The following is a 16,903-nucleotide window of genomic DNA, read 5'->3' as shown; positions in this document are numbered from 1 at the left end:
GTCAAGCCGTTAAGAGTATGTAGTCGGATTTATACCAGAAACTTTTAGGTGTCACTTTATTAAAGTCGATGTGTTGGTTAGATTTTGTATTACCGAGAAAAACGAATGGTTTGTAGGAGATATGCGGTGACTGTTACGGTCACAAATCTAATAATTGATTGGACAAGCAGTAATCTCACGCGCTGTGATTGGCTGAAAAGATGTGGTCATGACCGTAGCGTGACAATACTGCATGTAATGATCTAAAACATAGATATTGTGTTTCGATATGTCAATTATGGACAATAACCTATAGTCTTAAAGGCAGGGTGTCATAATAAACGCAAGCAAATCAAGATGGCCGCATCTAACATGCTGGTGTTTATCCTAGTAGTACTCGTTATCCAACATTCATGTTCTAATCCTCTACTACTCAAGCGATACAAGGTAAGAAGTATGATCAACTCACGATCAGCCAACTGTTTCTTCTCACGATCCGTTCGTTAAGCAGCACAAACTATCGGTGTCGTTGGGAGAAGACGAATAGACCGATTCCTGAGCTCCTTTGCGTTCGAAATACAATAATTATCCGATATCTTTAATATTTAGAAATCATAAGACGAAATTTTTTTTTAAACAAATTACTCGTGAATATTAAATACGATGAGTTAGACGACGTTAAATGCGATGACTGGATCCTCTGGGGGTGGGGGGAGGAGCACCATGATATTTTTATAATATCGTAGTTTCAGTGTTAAAATACAATGTTCGAGACTCTGCTCACCCATTTGCCTGCCATAGTAGATCCTAGTACACGTCCTTATCATTTTTCCAAAAAAAAAAAAAAAAATCCAATTAGTTCTATTTTACCTCTAAAGGAGCATCCGTTGGTGCAAACCACACCCCTCCCCTCCCCTCCTTTGGTTAGTGAATTTTTCAGGAATTTTTCTCAGTTGTTCATATAAATTTGTAGCGCCAGTCCGCAAGGCCAACAAGCCCTGTGGCCCTCAATCCTTCTGTCATAGGATCCCTAATGGCTTTCTCACAGAAGCTGAGCTCAATGGAATCAACTATAAAAGCACAGAATGAAAAAATACAAAAGCAAAACGACATGATCGAAGACTTTGAGAACCTCATTGCGGATAAGGCATCGATGGTAAGACCACGTTCAAGGGCACATCTTGGATTTATTATGGGTGGAGGGGGGGGGGGGTAGATCGATTACAACTAACCTCACATGCAGGTCACCCTACCTCCTCTCCTCTAATGACATTGTTCATGCGCATTACAAATAATCTACTCAGACCAGACAATAGCGGACCAATCACCGTTGCAGCCGTTTTTCCAGTCGAATAACACAGCAACGATAACTAAGGACAGTAGGAACCATGAATGTTAAGGTGGAGATCACGAACACCCAAGAACCCCACTGGATACGCCCCAACGATATAATATACAATACCTACTCGAGCGATATTAGTAATAAAATTTTAGCTATTAGTCACCTTTTAAGCTAATAATAATTTGGCTATTCTTAGCTCTTATCTGATCTTACCAGCGCTTAAGAATATTTATAATTTCATAAGTACTCACATATTTATTAATTTTCTTTTTGTTATGCAATAGTTTTCTGTCAATAAACTAGCCGGAAGGCTACAAGGAAAAGTATCAGTCATCATGGCAGATCTCGAAATACGAAAAATGGATATCACACGATACAGAGACAAAATGCGCGTGCTGGAAGGTCTACAATCGGTAAGGTTTTGATACAGCAGTGTGCTTCTGCACTACGTCTGGGTGCATGGCCCTAAATTAATCACTCAAGTAAATATGATTCTAAAGAACAGTATTTCTAGCAGATGAGCTTTGAAATAAATCAATTTGGAAAATGCAAGAGAAATCATGAATACGCATGCGCGTTTGATGAAAATCTAATCGATCAAGCTAAAGGAAAAGCCATCCACTTCAAATCAGAAGCATGATCGGGAAAATCTACGAGCCACCTTAAGGATGTTCCGTATATCATACCCGTGTACGGTACTATTTTTCAAGCCTTATCCATCCCTCGTGCTTTGTCTATTACCCTTCCAGCCTACTTTCCCCTTTCCACGCTTCATATATATTTTAAATCTTTTTTTCAGACGACAGAGGCCGATTTCGTAGAACTGAGAAGTAAAGCCAACATGGTTGAAAATCGCTTTGATGGATTCGATGTGACTTGCCGCAGGGCTAGGACCAGCTGGAACCACCGCGCAGACGGCGAGTTAATGTTTCTGGACCGACACAACGTACAGTGTAGATCGAATGAGTTTATTCAAACGTTTGTTCTTAAGCGCAGAAGTGATTATCCACAAGGGATGGTTAGGTATGAGTTCAAGTGCTGTAGGTATAATCTGTAAAACACTTTATAAAGATAGTGTGACAACGACGCTACAAGAAATATGCGCGTTTGTATTTTCAAGATATACAAATTTATATTTTCATTAGAATTACGGCGTGTTTACATTTGCTGCATGCTTCAGAACTAGTGCGTAAAATGGTTCTGTGCTCAGAAACAGGATACCCACGCTACCAGTCTCACAGTGCGGCGCAGAATAAGATTCGACTTTGCTTCGTGCCTAGATTCTGGCATGGGTATAGATAGGTGTGGTCACATTTTTTTGTCTTTTATTTGAAACTAAGATCTCTGGTAAAAGACATAAAATACGACATATCTTGGCCGGATCCATTTCAAATGCATGCCTTTTTTTTAAAAAAAACATGCTTAATTCAGGATCAATTAAAATATGTTCAACTATATTATCAATTACTCATTTGGGTGTATTGAGTAATATAAATGAATCTCATAGAAATTTTACCTAGTTTTAATACCTTAAAACATGCCGGTAAAAAGCATGTGTTAAAACATTAAAAACAACTAATAAAATGTATTAGAAATATATAAAAATATTTGAGGGTCGTGATAGATCGCTATTGAACTATTTTCCTTGTAAGTTCATCATGAGAAAATCATATAAAAGATTTTTCGACTCCTGTTTAAAAATCAGACTCATAAAAACAACATTCAAATACCAACCAATCAGAGCTACGAATCTATGTTATCCGCCACACTTGCGTTACTTTCTGTGTCAGTAGGTGTCACGTCATCTAGTTTTCGTGACGCGAGTAATTGTTGTCTCCAGTAATCAACCTCTCTGGTCATATTCTGTCTGTCTTTCATTAGTGTATTCTGTTTTACAAGCAATTCGTAGATCTACCAAAACGTAAACAATAGCATTGTAAACTTAATGCAAGAATAAGAGAAGAGAAGAGAGGCCGAAGCAGGAAACACTGATCACTTTTGCGTGAGGAGTAACCCCCTTCCACCCAGATTAAGGATCCAAGGACCGTAATAATTTAAGATTAGGTTGAAATTCATTGTAACTGGAAATCAGGGGGGTCAGGTAAAAGACAGAGGAAAATCTTGGAGGATTAATATTAAAAAGAAGCACCGATAAAGCTGGAAGTATAATCGGATATATTTTTCAGAGAGTAAAAGTCAGGGGTAAGCAGAAAAATGTATGCTGTCGATTATTGAAAGTAAAAATTCAAAACAATAATATTGTCACCAAGATTCTTTAGGAATGGATACAGGGAATTCGGAAAAGGAAAGTAGATTTAAGGGGAAAATAACAAATATAGCCACGCCCTAGACAAACCAACTTGGGGTAAGCAAAGGCAAATTTATTTAGAATATAATCCCCGACAAGGGGAAAAATAATCCCCGACAAGGGGGGAAATAATCCCTGACAAGGGGGAGAAATAATCCCCGACAAGGGGAAAAATAATCCCCGACAAGCGGGGAAATAATCCCCGACAAGGGGAAAAATAATCCCCGACAAGGGGGAAAATAATCCCCGACAAGGGGAAAAATAATCCCCGACAGGGGGGAAAAATAATCCCCGACAAGGGGGAAAAATAATCCCCGACAAGGGGGAAAAATAATCCCCGACAAGGGGGAAAATAATCCCCGATAAGGGGGGGGGGGGGGGGGGGGGAATAATCCCCGACAAAGGGGGAAAATAATCCCCGACAAGGGAGGAAAATAATTTCCGACGAGGGGGACTTCAGTCCTTCCCTGTAGGTCCCACCATCTTACCTGCTGTGTGTACTTCTTGATATAGTTCTCAAGCGTTGATATTTTACTGGTCATCTTATTCAATTGTTTATCTTTGTGTTGGACTCTATTCTCGAGTTCTTTAGATTTGCTCGTCAGGTTCGCTATTTCAGCCTTCTTTCTTTCATTTTCTTTCATAATTTCTTTCATCTCAGCCCTATAACGAAACAACATCTATGAGAACTAAACAGAGGAATTTTTTCCAGAAATTCTCATACCTCATTTTGTGGAATTAAGTTTAGCCTACAACAAAATACACCGGAAGGCATTTGATCCATAAAACAAAAAATACTAACGTGCAATAGTCAACTTGACACAAAAGAAAATAATGATATTGGAATCTACTAAAGTGTATTAGTCTAATATCTATTTCACGGGTTAACGACTTCCCTCCAGCAAGACTAATAGACGTGTGCGCACCTGCCTTCAATGTTTTAACGCCAAACTTGGATGATGCACAAGGGGAGCCGAAACACTTTTTGGCTACATATTTAGATAAACCGCATATGGTGTTGCTTCACTAACTGAGCCTGTCAATCTGCAAGGACCTCCCTCTTCGCGTGAAAAATCATTATTTAGCGCAAACGCTAATCTATGAACTGAAATAAAATAAAATTGCCACTGCTTAATGGTTTTTATTTGGTGGCAATTAATTTCTTACTGTCACTATCACCCCAAAAAGAAGCTCGCTTATATCAATAAGCAGGCGACATCAAAGACAACGGCTAAGATACAACAAAGTAGAGTGAAGGCATTTAACCCGTGAAATAAAAATACTAGTCAACGTGTAATAGTCAAATAGACACACACACACACAAAAATACAATGGAATTAGGGTCTACTGATTAATAAAGGGTATATTAGCATAGAATACTGACCTTGACTTGACTGAAATGTCTTGCAGCTGCTGGGTAAGTTTTTTACATTCTTCTTTCAAGTCATCTGATATTTGGAGCTGAGATTCCAACATGTGTTCGAGCTCAACACGTACTTGTGCTGGTCAGTGAGGATACATTTGTTACGGATGCACTCAAACAATAAAAGTGGCTCGAATATTAAGTAACATCGTTTACCGACTTTTGCAAGTAATAGTTGAATAATTTCAATTGAAAACAAAATTGATGGATTTGGAAATTGAAAAGTTTGCATTTCTAGGGAACATTTTCCCCTTTTTCTCTCTTCATCCTGTTATGTGTATACTTGGTTTACATGACATGGTTTATCGATGAACAATACATATAGCAATTTACCCTCTCTCCCTACCCAAAATACATAACTATAATTCGTTTGTCCTCCCCTCTACTGGTCCATAGACTACTAACGTACTCTCCTTCTTCGCCCCCTCTGTCTCTCTTACCCCTAGGTCTGTTCCAACTGCCACCCGGAACCCCTCCTTAGTCCAATCAATGCGTACGTTCTTCTATATCCTCACCCAGGAGTTTCTCCCTCTTGTGTCTATCCCTCTTATCTATCACCTCTGCTTTAATAGAGCTTGTATTTCTTCCCTAGTTGACTCACCGTGTCTCTTCTCTGCTTCTTGCAGCAGGGCAGACATGTGTTGTTCTCTCTTGTGTGCTTGTTGTCGGATGCTCGTGACATCGTTAGTCCTTGCTTCTTCTGTTTTTATCCGCGCTGCAGTGACCATTTTAACCTGGAAGAAAATAAAATAAAAGAAGTTGAATGTGGAGAAACCTTAGGGTTCATTTTCTCTCCAGTTTTACCTTCAAAGAAAATACACGGCTTTAACTTCTCTTTAAAAAACTAGCCTACGTGCAGTCCAACCCTTGACTCAGGATCACAGGTGAGCAATGGTAAGGGCTTGCCCTTGATTCGAAGGTTTTTCTCCCGATTTTCCGGTTTTCCTCCCATGCACCGCAAGCTAAAACCAAACGCGCTAAATTCCGATTCAATCAGAGAGTTAGCATTGTACTGACTTTGATCAGCCCAGACGCTGTCTCAGGGTATGATAAAACTTGACGTCTTAACCATTGTTTGAGTCGACGTAGGCTATATGAGATTTGTTAAAGTCTTGTTAGTTCTTCAACTTCCCCCTCTTTCCCGCGTTTCAATTTTTCAAGTTACCGAATTCAATAAAATAAGCTTACATCTCTTTCAGCATTGTCTAGTTTTTCTGTCAGTCTACGACATTCTTCCTTGTTATCCATCCAACCTCTTTCAGCTTCCTCCAGGCGACGACGCAATTCTCCCATCTCTGTTGTAAAGCGTGTTTTCTCCTGTCGATAAAATATTAAAAAATTATCTAAAAGCGACAATATGCAGGGGGAGGGCAATGACCATATGTGGGTTGGGGAAGGGGTAGGGCGACAGTATGCAGGGGGGCTGTAATGACAGTATGAGGGTTGGGGGGAGGAGTAGGGTGAGAAGGGTGGGTGAAGGTGGTGGTGGATGGGCAAGTTCAAGAGTCACTCAAAACAAATATTGCGAGAGGAAAAACATGTACACTGTTATCGCAAATCTCCACCACAGGTACAGCAGTAGTGCACCTCAACGGTGTGAAAGCATGCGAAATGAAGGCAGGGCCGACCATTACCTGTTCACGTTGTCTGTTAGACGTCTGCAATGCAGATTTGAGTGATGAGATTTCTTGTGTTGCTAACGAAAGCTTCACCTGAGTTTCTGTGAGCTCGTTTATCTTATCCTGACCAACCTAAACAAATCATATTGTCATAGTTACTTGATGGCAAACCTAGACAGCCTAATGTAGCTTTTACGTACAGATGGGAATTACCTTGGATACATCAGCAGCATTGGCCAGGATCTGAGCCTTAGCTTGTTCTAACTCTGATAATAGTGCAACCTTTTGGGGAAAAAATAAAAACAAAAACAAAAACAAAAAAACAAATAAGTAAATATTTAGAAATTAGTTTAAATTTATTTTATTAGAGACGAATGCACAGAACTAATATCATCCAAGTTACAAGTAGCTTACTTTTTCTCTAGTGGCTCTTTCTAGTTGGTTTTCCATTGCTGCACGTTCCTCATTTGCCTGTTTAACCTATTCAAATAACGTAAAGTATGATAATGAATAAAGAATACACATTAATATACCAGATTTCAGCCTTTTGACTTCAACTCTATTTTAATACAGATTTCGAAACAGTCTCGAGAACTTGAACATAACTAACAATTCTCACACATTGAGTTCCTCAAATTTGCTCTAGTGACTACCAAAAATGAGTTGAAGTCAAGGTTGGACTTAATGTGTTCATCCATTGACTATATTAATTTTATCTAGTCCATCCTCAACTTGGATCTATTATATAGTGGTCACTCAAGCAAATTCTGGTAGGGTCTCATTGATTCCCTAATAGTAATCCAATATTATCCTACCTTGCTATTGAGTGCATCCATCTGTTTCAGGTAATCAGACTTAGTTGTCTCTTGATCCTTCGCAGCATGTTCCTTTGCACTGGTTACATACTTGTCGTATCGATCCTTTTGCTGTTGTAGTTCTTGCCTGAGCTGTTGGACTTGAATGATTGCCTACAGAAGAAAACACAGAGTCAATACACCCTTTTGACTTGGACCTATTGTTTAACTATTTCCAATTAGTCATTCTATTAAGAATAAGATTCTTTGTTTGAGTTGTATCCATATTCATGTGTTTTTTCATTCATAAGCGTTAAACAAAGAAATAATACTCTAAGAAATAACACATGGTTTGAAGATGAAAATAAATAAATAAATCACTTTATTTAAGTGTCTAGTCATTCTAGCGCTTTCGCACTAATTAGGGAAACTTTACGCTTACATGCACTACCACTGCATTTAATATTCTATGCACACAACGCTCAACTCACATAATGATTTTTACGGTGGGAAGAAACTGGAGAACCTGGAGAAAACCCTCGTAGCATAGGAGGGAACAACACATCAAACAAACTCAATTCACATGTGATGACGACAGGGCTTGAAACAGCGACTCGATCCGTTGGACTCACAGCTGTGAGACGACGCAATAGTCGCGAACACCACCCATGTTGCCCTAAAAAAAAAACGTCCAACCTACGGGTCTATACCGTTAGTTCAGGGGGATGCATGCCCCTTACATTTCTCTGGTAAGTTGCATACTTACTTCGGCTTTCTGTAACTGAGCTTGTTCAGCCATCTCACAACTCTTTTTCACTTGTGTGTAGGCATCGAGTTCTCTCTGTCGAGCCTTTGCCATGGCAGAGTTCTGGCTTGTGAGGGTTTCCATCAAATCGTCCCTCTCCCTTAAAATTACAAGTAGGAATAATCAATATGTGACTTTATTTGTGCAAGATTAGCCCTAAAATATGACAATATGTAATAGGTTGGTGAGCGGATTAGTTGATCAGTTAATTGCTCATTCCATCCATTCGTTGGTTGGTTGATCAGTCCGTGGGTGGGTCAGACAATCGGTTTGTCAGTCAGTTGGTTGGTCCATCAGTCAGTCAATCAGTTGGTTGGATGGTCAGTCAGTCAGCCAATCCATCAGTTAGTCAATCAATCTGTCAGTCAGTCAGTCAGTTGGTTGACTGGTCAGTCAGTCAGTAGGTCAGTCAGTCGATCAGTCAGATGGTTCAGTCAATTTGTAAGTGAGTACAAATATATATTATATACTACCTCTTCAGCTTTTCTAGGGTCTTGTTCAATGCATCTCCATGGGTGGATGATAGCACAGCTTCTTGATGACCACACTTAACACACAAGACTGGTTGACCAGGCTAGATATCATACAAACAAACAATGATTACAATTCATGAAAATCATTCACATTCTTAAATTTCTTGCTTTTGGGGGTTCTTTTGATTCCTGAACCTGAAATCACCTGTGAGCAGAGTTTGATGGGACTAATGAGGGTTTCTTTGCTATGACTAGTTTTCCTCCCTTCTCTGTAAGTTAACCCTGCTCTGAATTAGAAAAGCCAAGAAGTTGAGGATTCAACAAGGTTGATATAGAGATCAATGTAAACTTACATGTTCAGCAATGTGATGGGCTTCTCTGGCTCTGCAATTTAGGATAATGTAATGTTAGTGTAATGTTACTAACAATACAGCTACAGTATGAAACCATTTTCTACATTATTTATGGGGTACTGCCAAGTACTGCCTCAGAAACAGCCAATTATACAAGTCAGGTACCGAACACTTTGTACAGTAAATATAACAGTGATCTAACCTTAATTTGTCCTCCAGCCTTGCAATATGTCTCACATACTCTTCTATGTCATCCCTAGAAGAACAGATATGATCTTGTGGCATATGAACAGATATGCAATAGCATATTCATATTGATTTAGATTTATTTATTTTGTAGTATAGATATACATGTAAACAAAGCTTCTACAGTAGTAGAAATGATAACAGGTCAGGGTACTGAAGGAGTTGGAAGCTGAACATACTACAGTAACATACTGTATGATGTTTATGGTCACTGGTGTTTATGGTCACTGGTGTTTATGGTCACTGGTGTTTATGGTCACTGGTGTTTATGGTCACTGGTGTTTATGGTCACTGATAACAGGTCAGGGTCTGAAGGAGTTGGAAGCTGAACATACTACAGTAACATACTGTATGGTGTTTATGGTCACTGGTGTTTATGGTCACTGATAACAGGTCAGGGTCTGAAGGAGTTGGAAGCTGAACATACTACAGTAACATACTGTATGGCGTTTATGGTCACTGGTATTTATGGTCACTGATAACAGGTCAGGGTCTGAAGGAGTTGGAAGCTGAACATACTACAGTAACATACTGTATGGTGTTTATGGTCACTGGTGTTTATGGTCACTGATAACAGGTCAGGGTCTGAAGGAGTTGGAAGCTGAACATACTACAGTAACATACTGTATGGTGTTTATGGTCACTGGTGTTTATGGTCACTGATAACAGGTCAGGGTCTGAAGGAGTTGGGAGCTGAATATAACATATGGTGTTTAGCGTCACTGGGAATTGGAAATGGATGTAATGGAAACTTTTCTAGCATGGAAATGAGATTTATTTTATTCTGGATAAAAGTCATCAAATTCTGACAAAGTTTTTACATACATATCATAATTTTAGTTATAACAAAAATAAGCTGAAACACTGACTATTTTAAATTCCAGCATGATAACTTTTTATTTTGTGGGGGAGTGGGGCGGGGGGCCTGTTATCTGTGAGTGCTAGAACTTGTGCACTTGTGCATTGTGTGTGCTGTCACATTAGCATCGTTTCAGTAAGAAGTTCAAGAAGCCTTGTTTAATAAATGGACACAAGTTATGTAACAGGGAATGGTAATGGTTACCTTGCAGCATACAGTAGTGACTCTAGCTGCTTTGTTTTGCCCTCATGAAGATGTCTTATTTTATCCTTATCATGAAAAGGAAAACCAGTCAGTACCTTCCAAACATTTTTATGAAACAACAACTTTTACAGTAAGTCTTAATCAGATTAACCTACAGAATAATGCAATTCTGATGCATGGCACCATTGAGTTTATCAACGAGACTATGAATAACAAATATTTATTGTTGTATGACTATTTGGATTAACCGAAACACTTGTGAAAGTATTTTTAGTTTGAATATTTTTATTGCACTTCTCATTTCAAGAGTTTCAAGATACAGTATTTTCACCTTGTCTAGATATCATAAATAATTAGTGCTGAAAAATAAAAGCATTTGAAAACTCACCACTTCATCTTCCATTTTCATCACAAACTTTCTTTCTTTTGGAGAGAGAAAGAGCTAAAAAATCACACACATCACACACAAAATTAATAATTTTCATTAGAACTTGATAGTCTGTTGCTTGTGAGGCTAACAAGCAGTCATAAAATAAATTCAAGCAGCAGGCTTTAACTTATAAACAGTAACTGGTTTTCCATGTCATGTGCTGGAAAACATGTGAGATGGCAGAACTTTATATAGAAACAATTGTATTGTTTCTGCCATCCAACATGGCTGTTGTCCAGTGTCATTTTATCCTGCAAAACGTTTGTTTAAAATTTTTTTAGTTTTTATTAAGGAGGTAAATTATGCACCCTTCACTCCCTCTCTCCAGAAGTGCTATACTTTTAGGGTACTAAAGCTTTAAAGGCTATGTGGATTGGAGATATATTGAAATGTGTGTATCAAATTCACCAATGACTGAGCTATGGACCCTATGCCTTGTCAAGCACTGGTTAACTTAACGACACGTGACCCTAAAAATATACTTAATGTACCTGATCATCCATAGATTTAGCTGTACTTCTACTTCCATCCATTTCTACAGGAAACCATTCAGTTGTTTCATCATTTTTTGAGTTTGTTCCTTGTCCAATATTTAGCAATCCTTCCCTATTTCTATCTTCTTCCTCTCCATTATCATCTGCAATATAGTCGTATGGGTCGTTGTATGTGGTGCGTCTTGTTCCTTCAAGGTCCTAAGACCAATACTTGAATTTTAGAGTCATATTTAACGATTATTCACCAAAGGCAAAGTGAATAACGGTGGATATTGTGAGTCTTTGAGCTGCAATGAGTTTCATACTGCAGTTTGTATTAAAAGCCTATTAAAAGCAGTTACAGTAAAAACCCGCGTATAAGAACCTAGGTTTTTTCAAGTTAGCCTAAACAGGTTCTTATATAAATGGTATTTAGTGTTAAATTAGGCTAACTAGGTTCTTAATTAGGTTCTTAATTTTTGTTCAAGAACTAATATAGAGTTTCATTTTAAGTTGGATTTTTTAATTCAATGAGGACATGTTCTTTACAGTAACCATGTAGTGTTATAGTGTTTATAGCATTATTGTGTACAGACTGTGTTATAAATATATTTTTAAAAAGATTGATTCTATTTTTTTTTCTTTTTAAAAAATAAGAACCTGTTTTACGATTTTAGCCTAAAATGGTTCTTACAGTATGTGAAGGGTGCTTAAAAGTGAAATTTTAGCCTAACAGTTTCTTAAATTTTAGGTTCTTATAGACGGGTTTTTACTGTACTGTATTTTGTTTAGCAGGAACTAACCTTGTTGTTCATGAGTTGGTCAATTGTTTTGCTCTTCAGCTGTTCAAGTAGTGACTGGTTTTCTTTGCAGATGAGATTGGTTTTCTGTTTTAGGGATCCCAGAGAATCCTGTAAGATAATTAAAAATAGAAAAAGAAGTATGAAAACTAGAAGAAAAAAAGCTTCAATGACACTGATCAATAAAAATGAACAGTTGCACAAAATATCACATCCACATGTCATAAGTGCTACCCTGTTAGCAGAGGAAAAGAACTGAACTTTTCCTCTTGCTTTCTAGCGGGGTAGTAAAGAACTGAACTTTTCCTCTAACTTTCTAGCGGGATAGAAAAGAACTGAACTTTTCCTCTTGCTTTCTAGCTGTGTAGAAAAGAACTGAACTTTTCCTCTTGCTTTCTAGCTGTGTAGAAAAGAACTGAACTTTTCCTCTTGCTTTCTAGCTGGGTAGAAAAGAACTGAACTTTTCCTCTCACTTTCTAGCTGGGTAGAAAAGAACTGAACTTTTCCTCTTGCTTTCTAGCTGGGTAGAAAAGAACTGAACTTTTCCTCTCACTTTCTAGCTGGGTAGAAAAGAACTGAACTTTTCCTCTTGCTTCCTGGCGTGGTGGAAAAGAACTGAACTTTTCCTCTTGCTTTCTAGCTGGGTAGAAAAGAACTGAACTTTTCCTCTCACTTTCTAGCTGGGTAGAAAATAACTGAACTTCTCCTCTTGCTTTCTAGCTGTGTAGAAAAGAACTGAACTTTTCCTCTTGCTTTCTAGCGGGGTAGAAAAGAACTGAACTTTTCCTCTTGCTTTCTAGCTGGGTAGAAAAGAACTGAACTTTTCCTCTTGCTTTCTAGCTGGGTAGAAAAGAACTGAACTTTTCCTCTTGCTTTCTAGCTGGGTAGAAAAGAACTGAACTTTTCCTCTCACTTTCTAGCTCACAGGGTAGAAAAGAACTGAACTTTTCCTCTTGCTTCCTGGCGGGGTGGAAAAAAACTGAACTTTTCCTCTTGCTTTCTAGCTGGGTAGAAAAGAACTGAACTTTTCCTCTCACTTTCTAGCGGGGTAGAAAAGAACTGAACTTTTCCTCTCACTTTCTAGCTGGGTAGTAAAGAACTGAACTTTTCCTCTCACTTTCTAGCGGGGTAGAAAAGAACTGAACTTTTCCTCTTGCTTTCTAGCTGGGTAGAAAAGAACTGAACTTTTCCTCTTCCTTTCTAGCTGGGTAGAAAAGAACTGAACTTTCCCTCTTGCTTTCTAGCTGGGTAGAAAAGAACTGAACTTTTCCTCTTGCTTTCTAGCTGGGTAGAAAAGAACTGAACTTTTCCTCTTGCTTTCTAGCTGGGTAGAAAAGAACTGAACTTTTCCTCTTGCTTTCTAGCTGGGTAGAAAAGAACTGAACTTTTCCTTTTGCTTTCTAGCTGGGTAGAAAAGAACTGAACTTTTCCTCTTGCTTTCTAGCTGGGTAGAAAAGAACTGAACTTTTCCTCTTGCTTTCTAGCTGGGTAGAAAAGAACTGAACTTTTCCTCTTGCTTTCTATCTGGGTAGAAAAGAACTGAACTTTTCCTCTCACTTTCTAGCGGTGTAGAAAAGAACTGAACTTTTCCTCTCACTTTCTAACGGGGTAGAAAAGAACTGAACTTTTCCTCTTGCTTTCTAGCTGGGTAGAAAAGAACTGAACTTTTCCTCTTGCTTTCTAGCTGGGTAGAAAAGAACTGAACTTTTCCTCTTGCTTTCTAGCTGGGTAGAAAAGAACTGAACTTTTCCTCTCACTTTCTAGCTGGGTAGAAAAGAACTGAACTTTTCCTCTTGCTTTCTAGCTGGGTAGAAAAGAACTGAACTTTTCCTCTCACTTTCTAGCTGTGTAGAAAAGAACTGAACTTTTCCTCTTGCTTTCTAGCTGTGTAGAAAAGAACTGAACTTTTCCTCTCACTTTCTAGCTCACAGGGTAGAAAAGAACTGAACTTCTCCTCTTGCTTTCTAGCTGGGTAGAAAAGAACTGAACTTTTCCTCTTGCTTTCTAGCTGGGTAGAAAAGAACTGAACTTTTCCTCTTGCTTTCTAGCTGGGTAGAAAAGAACTGAACTTTTCCTCTTCCTTTCTAGCTGGGTAGAAAAGAACTGAACTTTTCCTCTCACTTTCTAGCGGGGTAGTAAAGAACTGAACTTTTCCTCTCACTTTCTAGTGGGGTAGAAAAGAACTGAACTTTTCCTCTCACTTTCTAGCGGTGTAGAAAAGAACTGAACTTTTCCTCTCACTTTCTAGCTGGGTAGAAAAGAACTGAACTTTTCGTCTTGCTTTCTAGCTGGGTAGAAAAGAACTGAACTTTTCCTTTTGCTTTCTAGCTGGGTAGAAAAGAACTGAACTTTTCCTCTTGCTTTCTAGCTGGGTAGAAAAGAACTGAACTTTTCCTCTTGCTTTCTAGCTGGGTAGAAAAGAACTGAACTTTTCCTCTTGCTTTCTAGCTGGGTAGAAAAGAACTGAACTTTTCCTCTCACTTTCTAGCGGTGTAGAAAAGAACTGAACTTTTCCTCTCACTTTCTAGCTGGGTAGAAAAGAACTGAACTTTTCCTCTCACTTTCTAGCGGGTTAGAAAAGAACTGAACTTTTCCTCTTGCTTTCTAGCTGGGTAGAAAAGAACTGAACTTTTCCTCTTGCTTTCTATCTGGGTAGAAAAGAACTGAATTTTTCCTTTTGCTTTCTAGCTGGGTAGAAAAGAACTGAACTTTTCCTCTCACTTTCTAGCGGGGTAGAAAAGAACTGAACTTTTCCTCTTGCTTTCTATCTGGGTAGAAAAGAACTGAACTTTTCCTCTTGCTTTCTAGCTGGGTAGAAAAGAACTGAACTTTTCCTCTCACTTTCTAGCTGGGTAGAAAAGAACTGAACTTTTCCTCTTGCTTCCTGGCGGGGTGGAAAAGAACTGAACTTTTCCTCTTGCTTCCTGGCGGGGTACATGTAGAAAAGGACCTCTGCTCTAAGGTCACATAGGGGGTTGATGTTATCCTCCTTTATCCCTAAAATTTCTTATGTACGAATAATAGAAATATTGAAGAAAGAACCCTTTTTAAACACTTCCCTCCATATTTATGCAGACCAATATGGATATTATAATCTAGATCTTCACAACAATTTTCAATTATTTGTAGCCTACCTGCTTGACAGAAATTTGTTTACAAGTATACTCTTCACAACTGATTTTACTGCTACATGCTGATCAAGACAAAAGGCATGATTCGAGTGATTGATTGATGGCTGTCAGTCTATTTGCAATTAACCTATCAGGCCTTTGGGTCTCAATCAGCTTAATTTCATACCTCAATAAAAACAGCTGTGGTAAATGCTGGGTTGGCATGATCGTACCTTTAAGAAATCAACCTTGGCTTGTAAATGTTGCACCACAGAATAATGTCTGTTTAGTAATTCTGTCAACTCATCAGGATCAGGAATGAATCCAGATGGATCTCCAGGTAGGTTTTGTGAGGTTGCAGGTACATGTAATGGTTCTTTTTGCTTGAAGACACAATCAGTATATGTTATTAATATATTTCAAATTTATTATAAGTATCATTAATGGCGATACAAAATCCATCATTGTTTTCATGGTTGTAATTTTATCGCTCTTTTTTTCAGACACAATCTGCAGAACTGTAGAGGTGAAAATTAAGAAGGTCTTCGTGATTCCATAATAACATTGACAACAATATTACAAAGTTTTGAAGGATATATACACCATCAAAGCTTCTCAAATGTCAAATCGTTTGGCATTTGGAAACAAGTCCCATAACCCACACAATAGTATTGTTCCAAGATCTAATGATCGCTGTCAAAAGTATAGACCACTTAGACTCAAGCGTAATGTTTTCCCATTTCAGACCATATGTGTCAGTAGCCTCCCGTGCAGATGTTTTCAGTGTCGGCTCATTCTTTCCCCTCCCCACAGTTGCAAATGAGAAAAACACATGAATACGGATACAACTCAAACAAAGAATCTTATTCTCAAGAGAATGACAAGTGGTCTGAAATGGGAAAACATTATGCAGGAGCCAAAGGAGGTCTATTGCTGGCGACCTTAACAGGAAGGTAATTTTGAGCAAAAATTAAAAATTACAACAAAGCCATTTGCCTGAAATTGCCCTGGCTGCCCAAAATACGTTTTATAGCAATTATCATATGTCGGAATCAATCCATGTCAAACACCCTGAACTTAAAGATTGAGCTGTCAATCAATCATTAACAATGAAACTTTCACTAAGCAAAAAAAAGTATTAAAATTCATAATATCAAAAAGCAAATAAAAATTAAAGCAGAATACAAATATTTTACCTGATAATGGTTGTATCTGTGAAGAAGATGTTTAAGGCGAGAAACTAAAATACAAAATAAGATCGTTTTAAAATCATTAAATGTAGCTTGTAGATTTGTTCGCATTAATGTTTTATCTACCTGCTTTAGAGTAGCTGTCGTCGTTTGTTGGCGAGCTCACCGGTGAATCAAGTGCATAACGCAGATAATCAAGGCTTTCTGATGCTTTATCTGCAATAGAAAAAGGGAAAAACTGTTTAGTTTTATACCAAGTCATACACTGCAAAGCGTCACTTGACAAGCAGTGATTTGAACGAGGTTAAGTAGAAAATCTACACTCACTATGAACAGTTTTTCGATTATTCGTAACTGAATCATCTAGATCAACCATTCCACTACTAAAAACCTAGCTTATCTTAACCCCAGGGTAGCGAGAAGGGGAGAAAATTGGGATTAAAATCACAACAACAAACACAAAACTTCCTTCTTTGAAAATTATAAAAAAACGCG

General features: G+C 38.2%; 2 protein-coding genes across 3 annotated transcripts in view; one reads left to right on the top strand and one right to left on the bottom strand.

Annotated features, from left to right (window-relative positions):
- Nucleotides 1-16,896, bottom strand: part of LOC116295021 (serologically defined colon cancer antigen 8) — a 49,279-nt gene extending 32,383 nt beyond the window's left edge. The window contains exons 1-21 of one of the 2 annotated variants that reach the window (XM_089024280.1): nucleotides 16,736-16,896; nucleotides 16,535-16,624; nucleotides 16,415-16,458; nucleotides 15,452-15,601; nucleotides 12,112-12,219; nucleotides 11,327-11,527; nucleotides 10,794-10,847; nucleotides 10,406-10,470; nucleotides 9,299-9,352; nucleotides 9,097-9,127; nucleotides 8,744-8,844; nucleotides 8,232-8,370; nucleotides 7,487-7,639; nucleotides 7,086-7,151; nucleotides 6,885-6,953; nucleotides 6,687-6,803; nucleotides 6,241-6,369; nucleotides 5,654-5,786; nucleotides 5,014-5,131; nucleotides 4,118-4,292; nucleotides 2,274-3,232 (exon numbers count right to left, since the gene is read on the bottom strand). In XM_089024280.1, coding sequence (XP_088880406.1) covers nucleotides 3,065-3,232; nucleotides 4,118-4,292; nucleotides 5,014-5,131; nucleotides 5,654-5,786; nucleotides 6,241-6,369; nucleotides 6,687-6,803; nucleotides 6,885-6,953; nucleotides 7,086-7,151; nucleotides 7,487-7,639; nucleotides 8,232-8,370; nucleotides 8,744-8,844; nucleotides 9,097-9,127; nucleotides 9,299-9,352; nucleotides 10,406-10,470; nucleotides 10,794-10,847; nucleotides 11,327-11,527; nucleotides 12,112-12,219; nucleotides 15,452-15,601; nucleotides 16,415-16,458; nucleotides 16,535-16,624; nucleotides 16,736-16,784 — 2,214 coding nt within the window. In that variant the 5' untranslated portion in view covers nucleotides 16,785-16,896 and the 3' untranslated portion in view covers nucleotides 2,274-3,064. Of the gene's footprint in view, nucleotides 1-2,273; nucleotides 3,233-4,117; nucleotides 4,293-5,013; nucleotides 5,132-5,653; nucleotides 5,787-6,240; nucleotides 6,370-6,686; nucleotides 6,804-6,884; nucleotides 6,954-7,085; nucleotides 7,152-7,486; nucleotides 7,640-8,231; nucleotides 8,371-8,743; nucleotides 8,845-9,096; nucleotides 9,128-9,298; nucleotides 9,353-10,405; nucleotides 10,471-10,793; nucleotides 10,848-11,326; nucleotides 11,528-12,111; nucleotides 12,220-15,451; nucleotides 15,602-16,414; nucleotides 16,459-16,534; nucleotides 16,625-16,735 lie in introns of those variants that run through there. The other variant, XM_089024281.1, reaches the window with a different exon arrangement.
- Nucleotides 303-3,578, top strand: LOC116295009 (uncharacterized). The gene is made up of 4 exons (XM_031702706.2): nucleotides 303-426; nucleotides 953-1,135; nucleotides 1,606-1,734; nucleotides 2,121-3,578. The coding sequence occupies exons 1-4, from the start codon at nucleotides 337-339 to the stop codon at nucleotides 2,376-2,378; spliced, it is 660 nt and encodes a 219-aa protein (XP_031558566.1). The 5' UTR covers nucleotides 303-336; the 3' UTR covers nucleotides 2,379-3,578.
- Nucleotides 16,897-16,903: the final 7 nt, after the last annotated feature.

The sequence above is a fragment of the Actinia tenebrosa genome, unplaced genomic scaffold (assembly GCF_029948245.1).
Source record: "Actinia tenebrosa isolate PJP-AT-01 unplaced genomic scaffold, QUT_ActTen_1.0 PGA_scaffold8__29_contigs__length_14323225, whole genome shotgun sequence".
NCBI classification, from domain to species: Eukaryota; Metazoa; Cnidaria; class Anthozoa; order Actiniaria; family Actiniidae; genus Actinia; species Actinia tenebrosa.
Note: the sequence above shows the minus strand (reverse complement) of the source record. Positions and strands in the feature narration are given on the sequence as shown.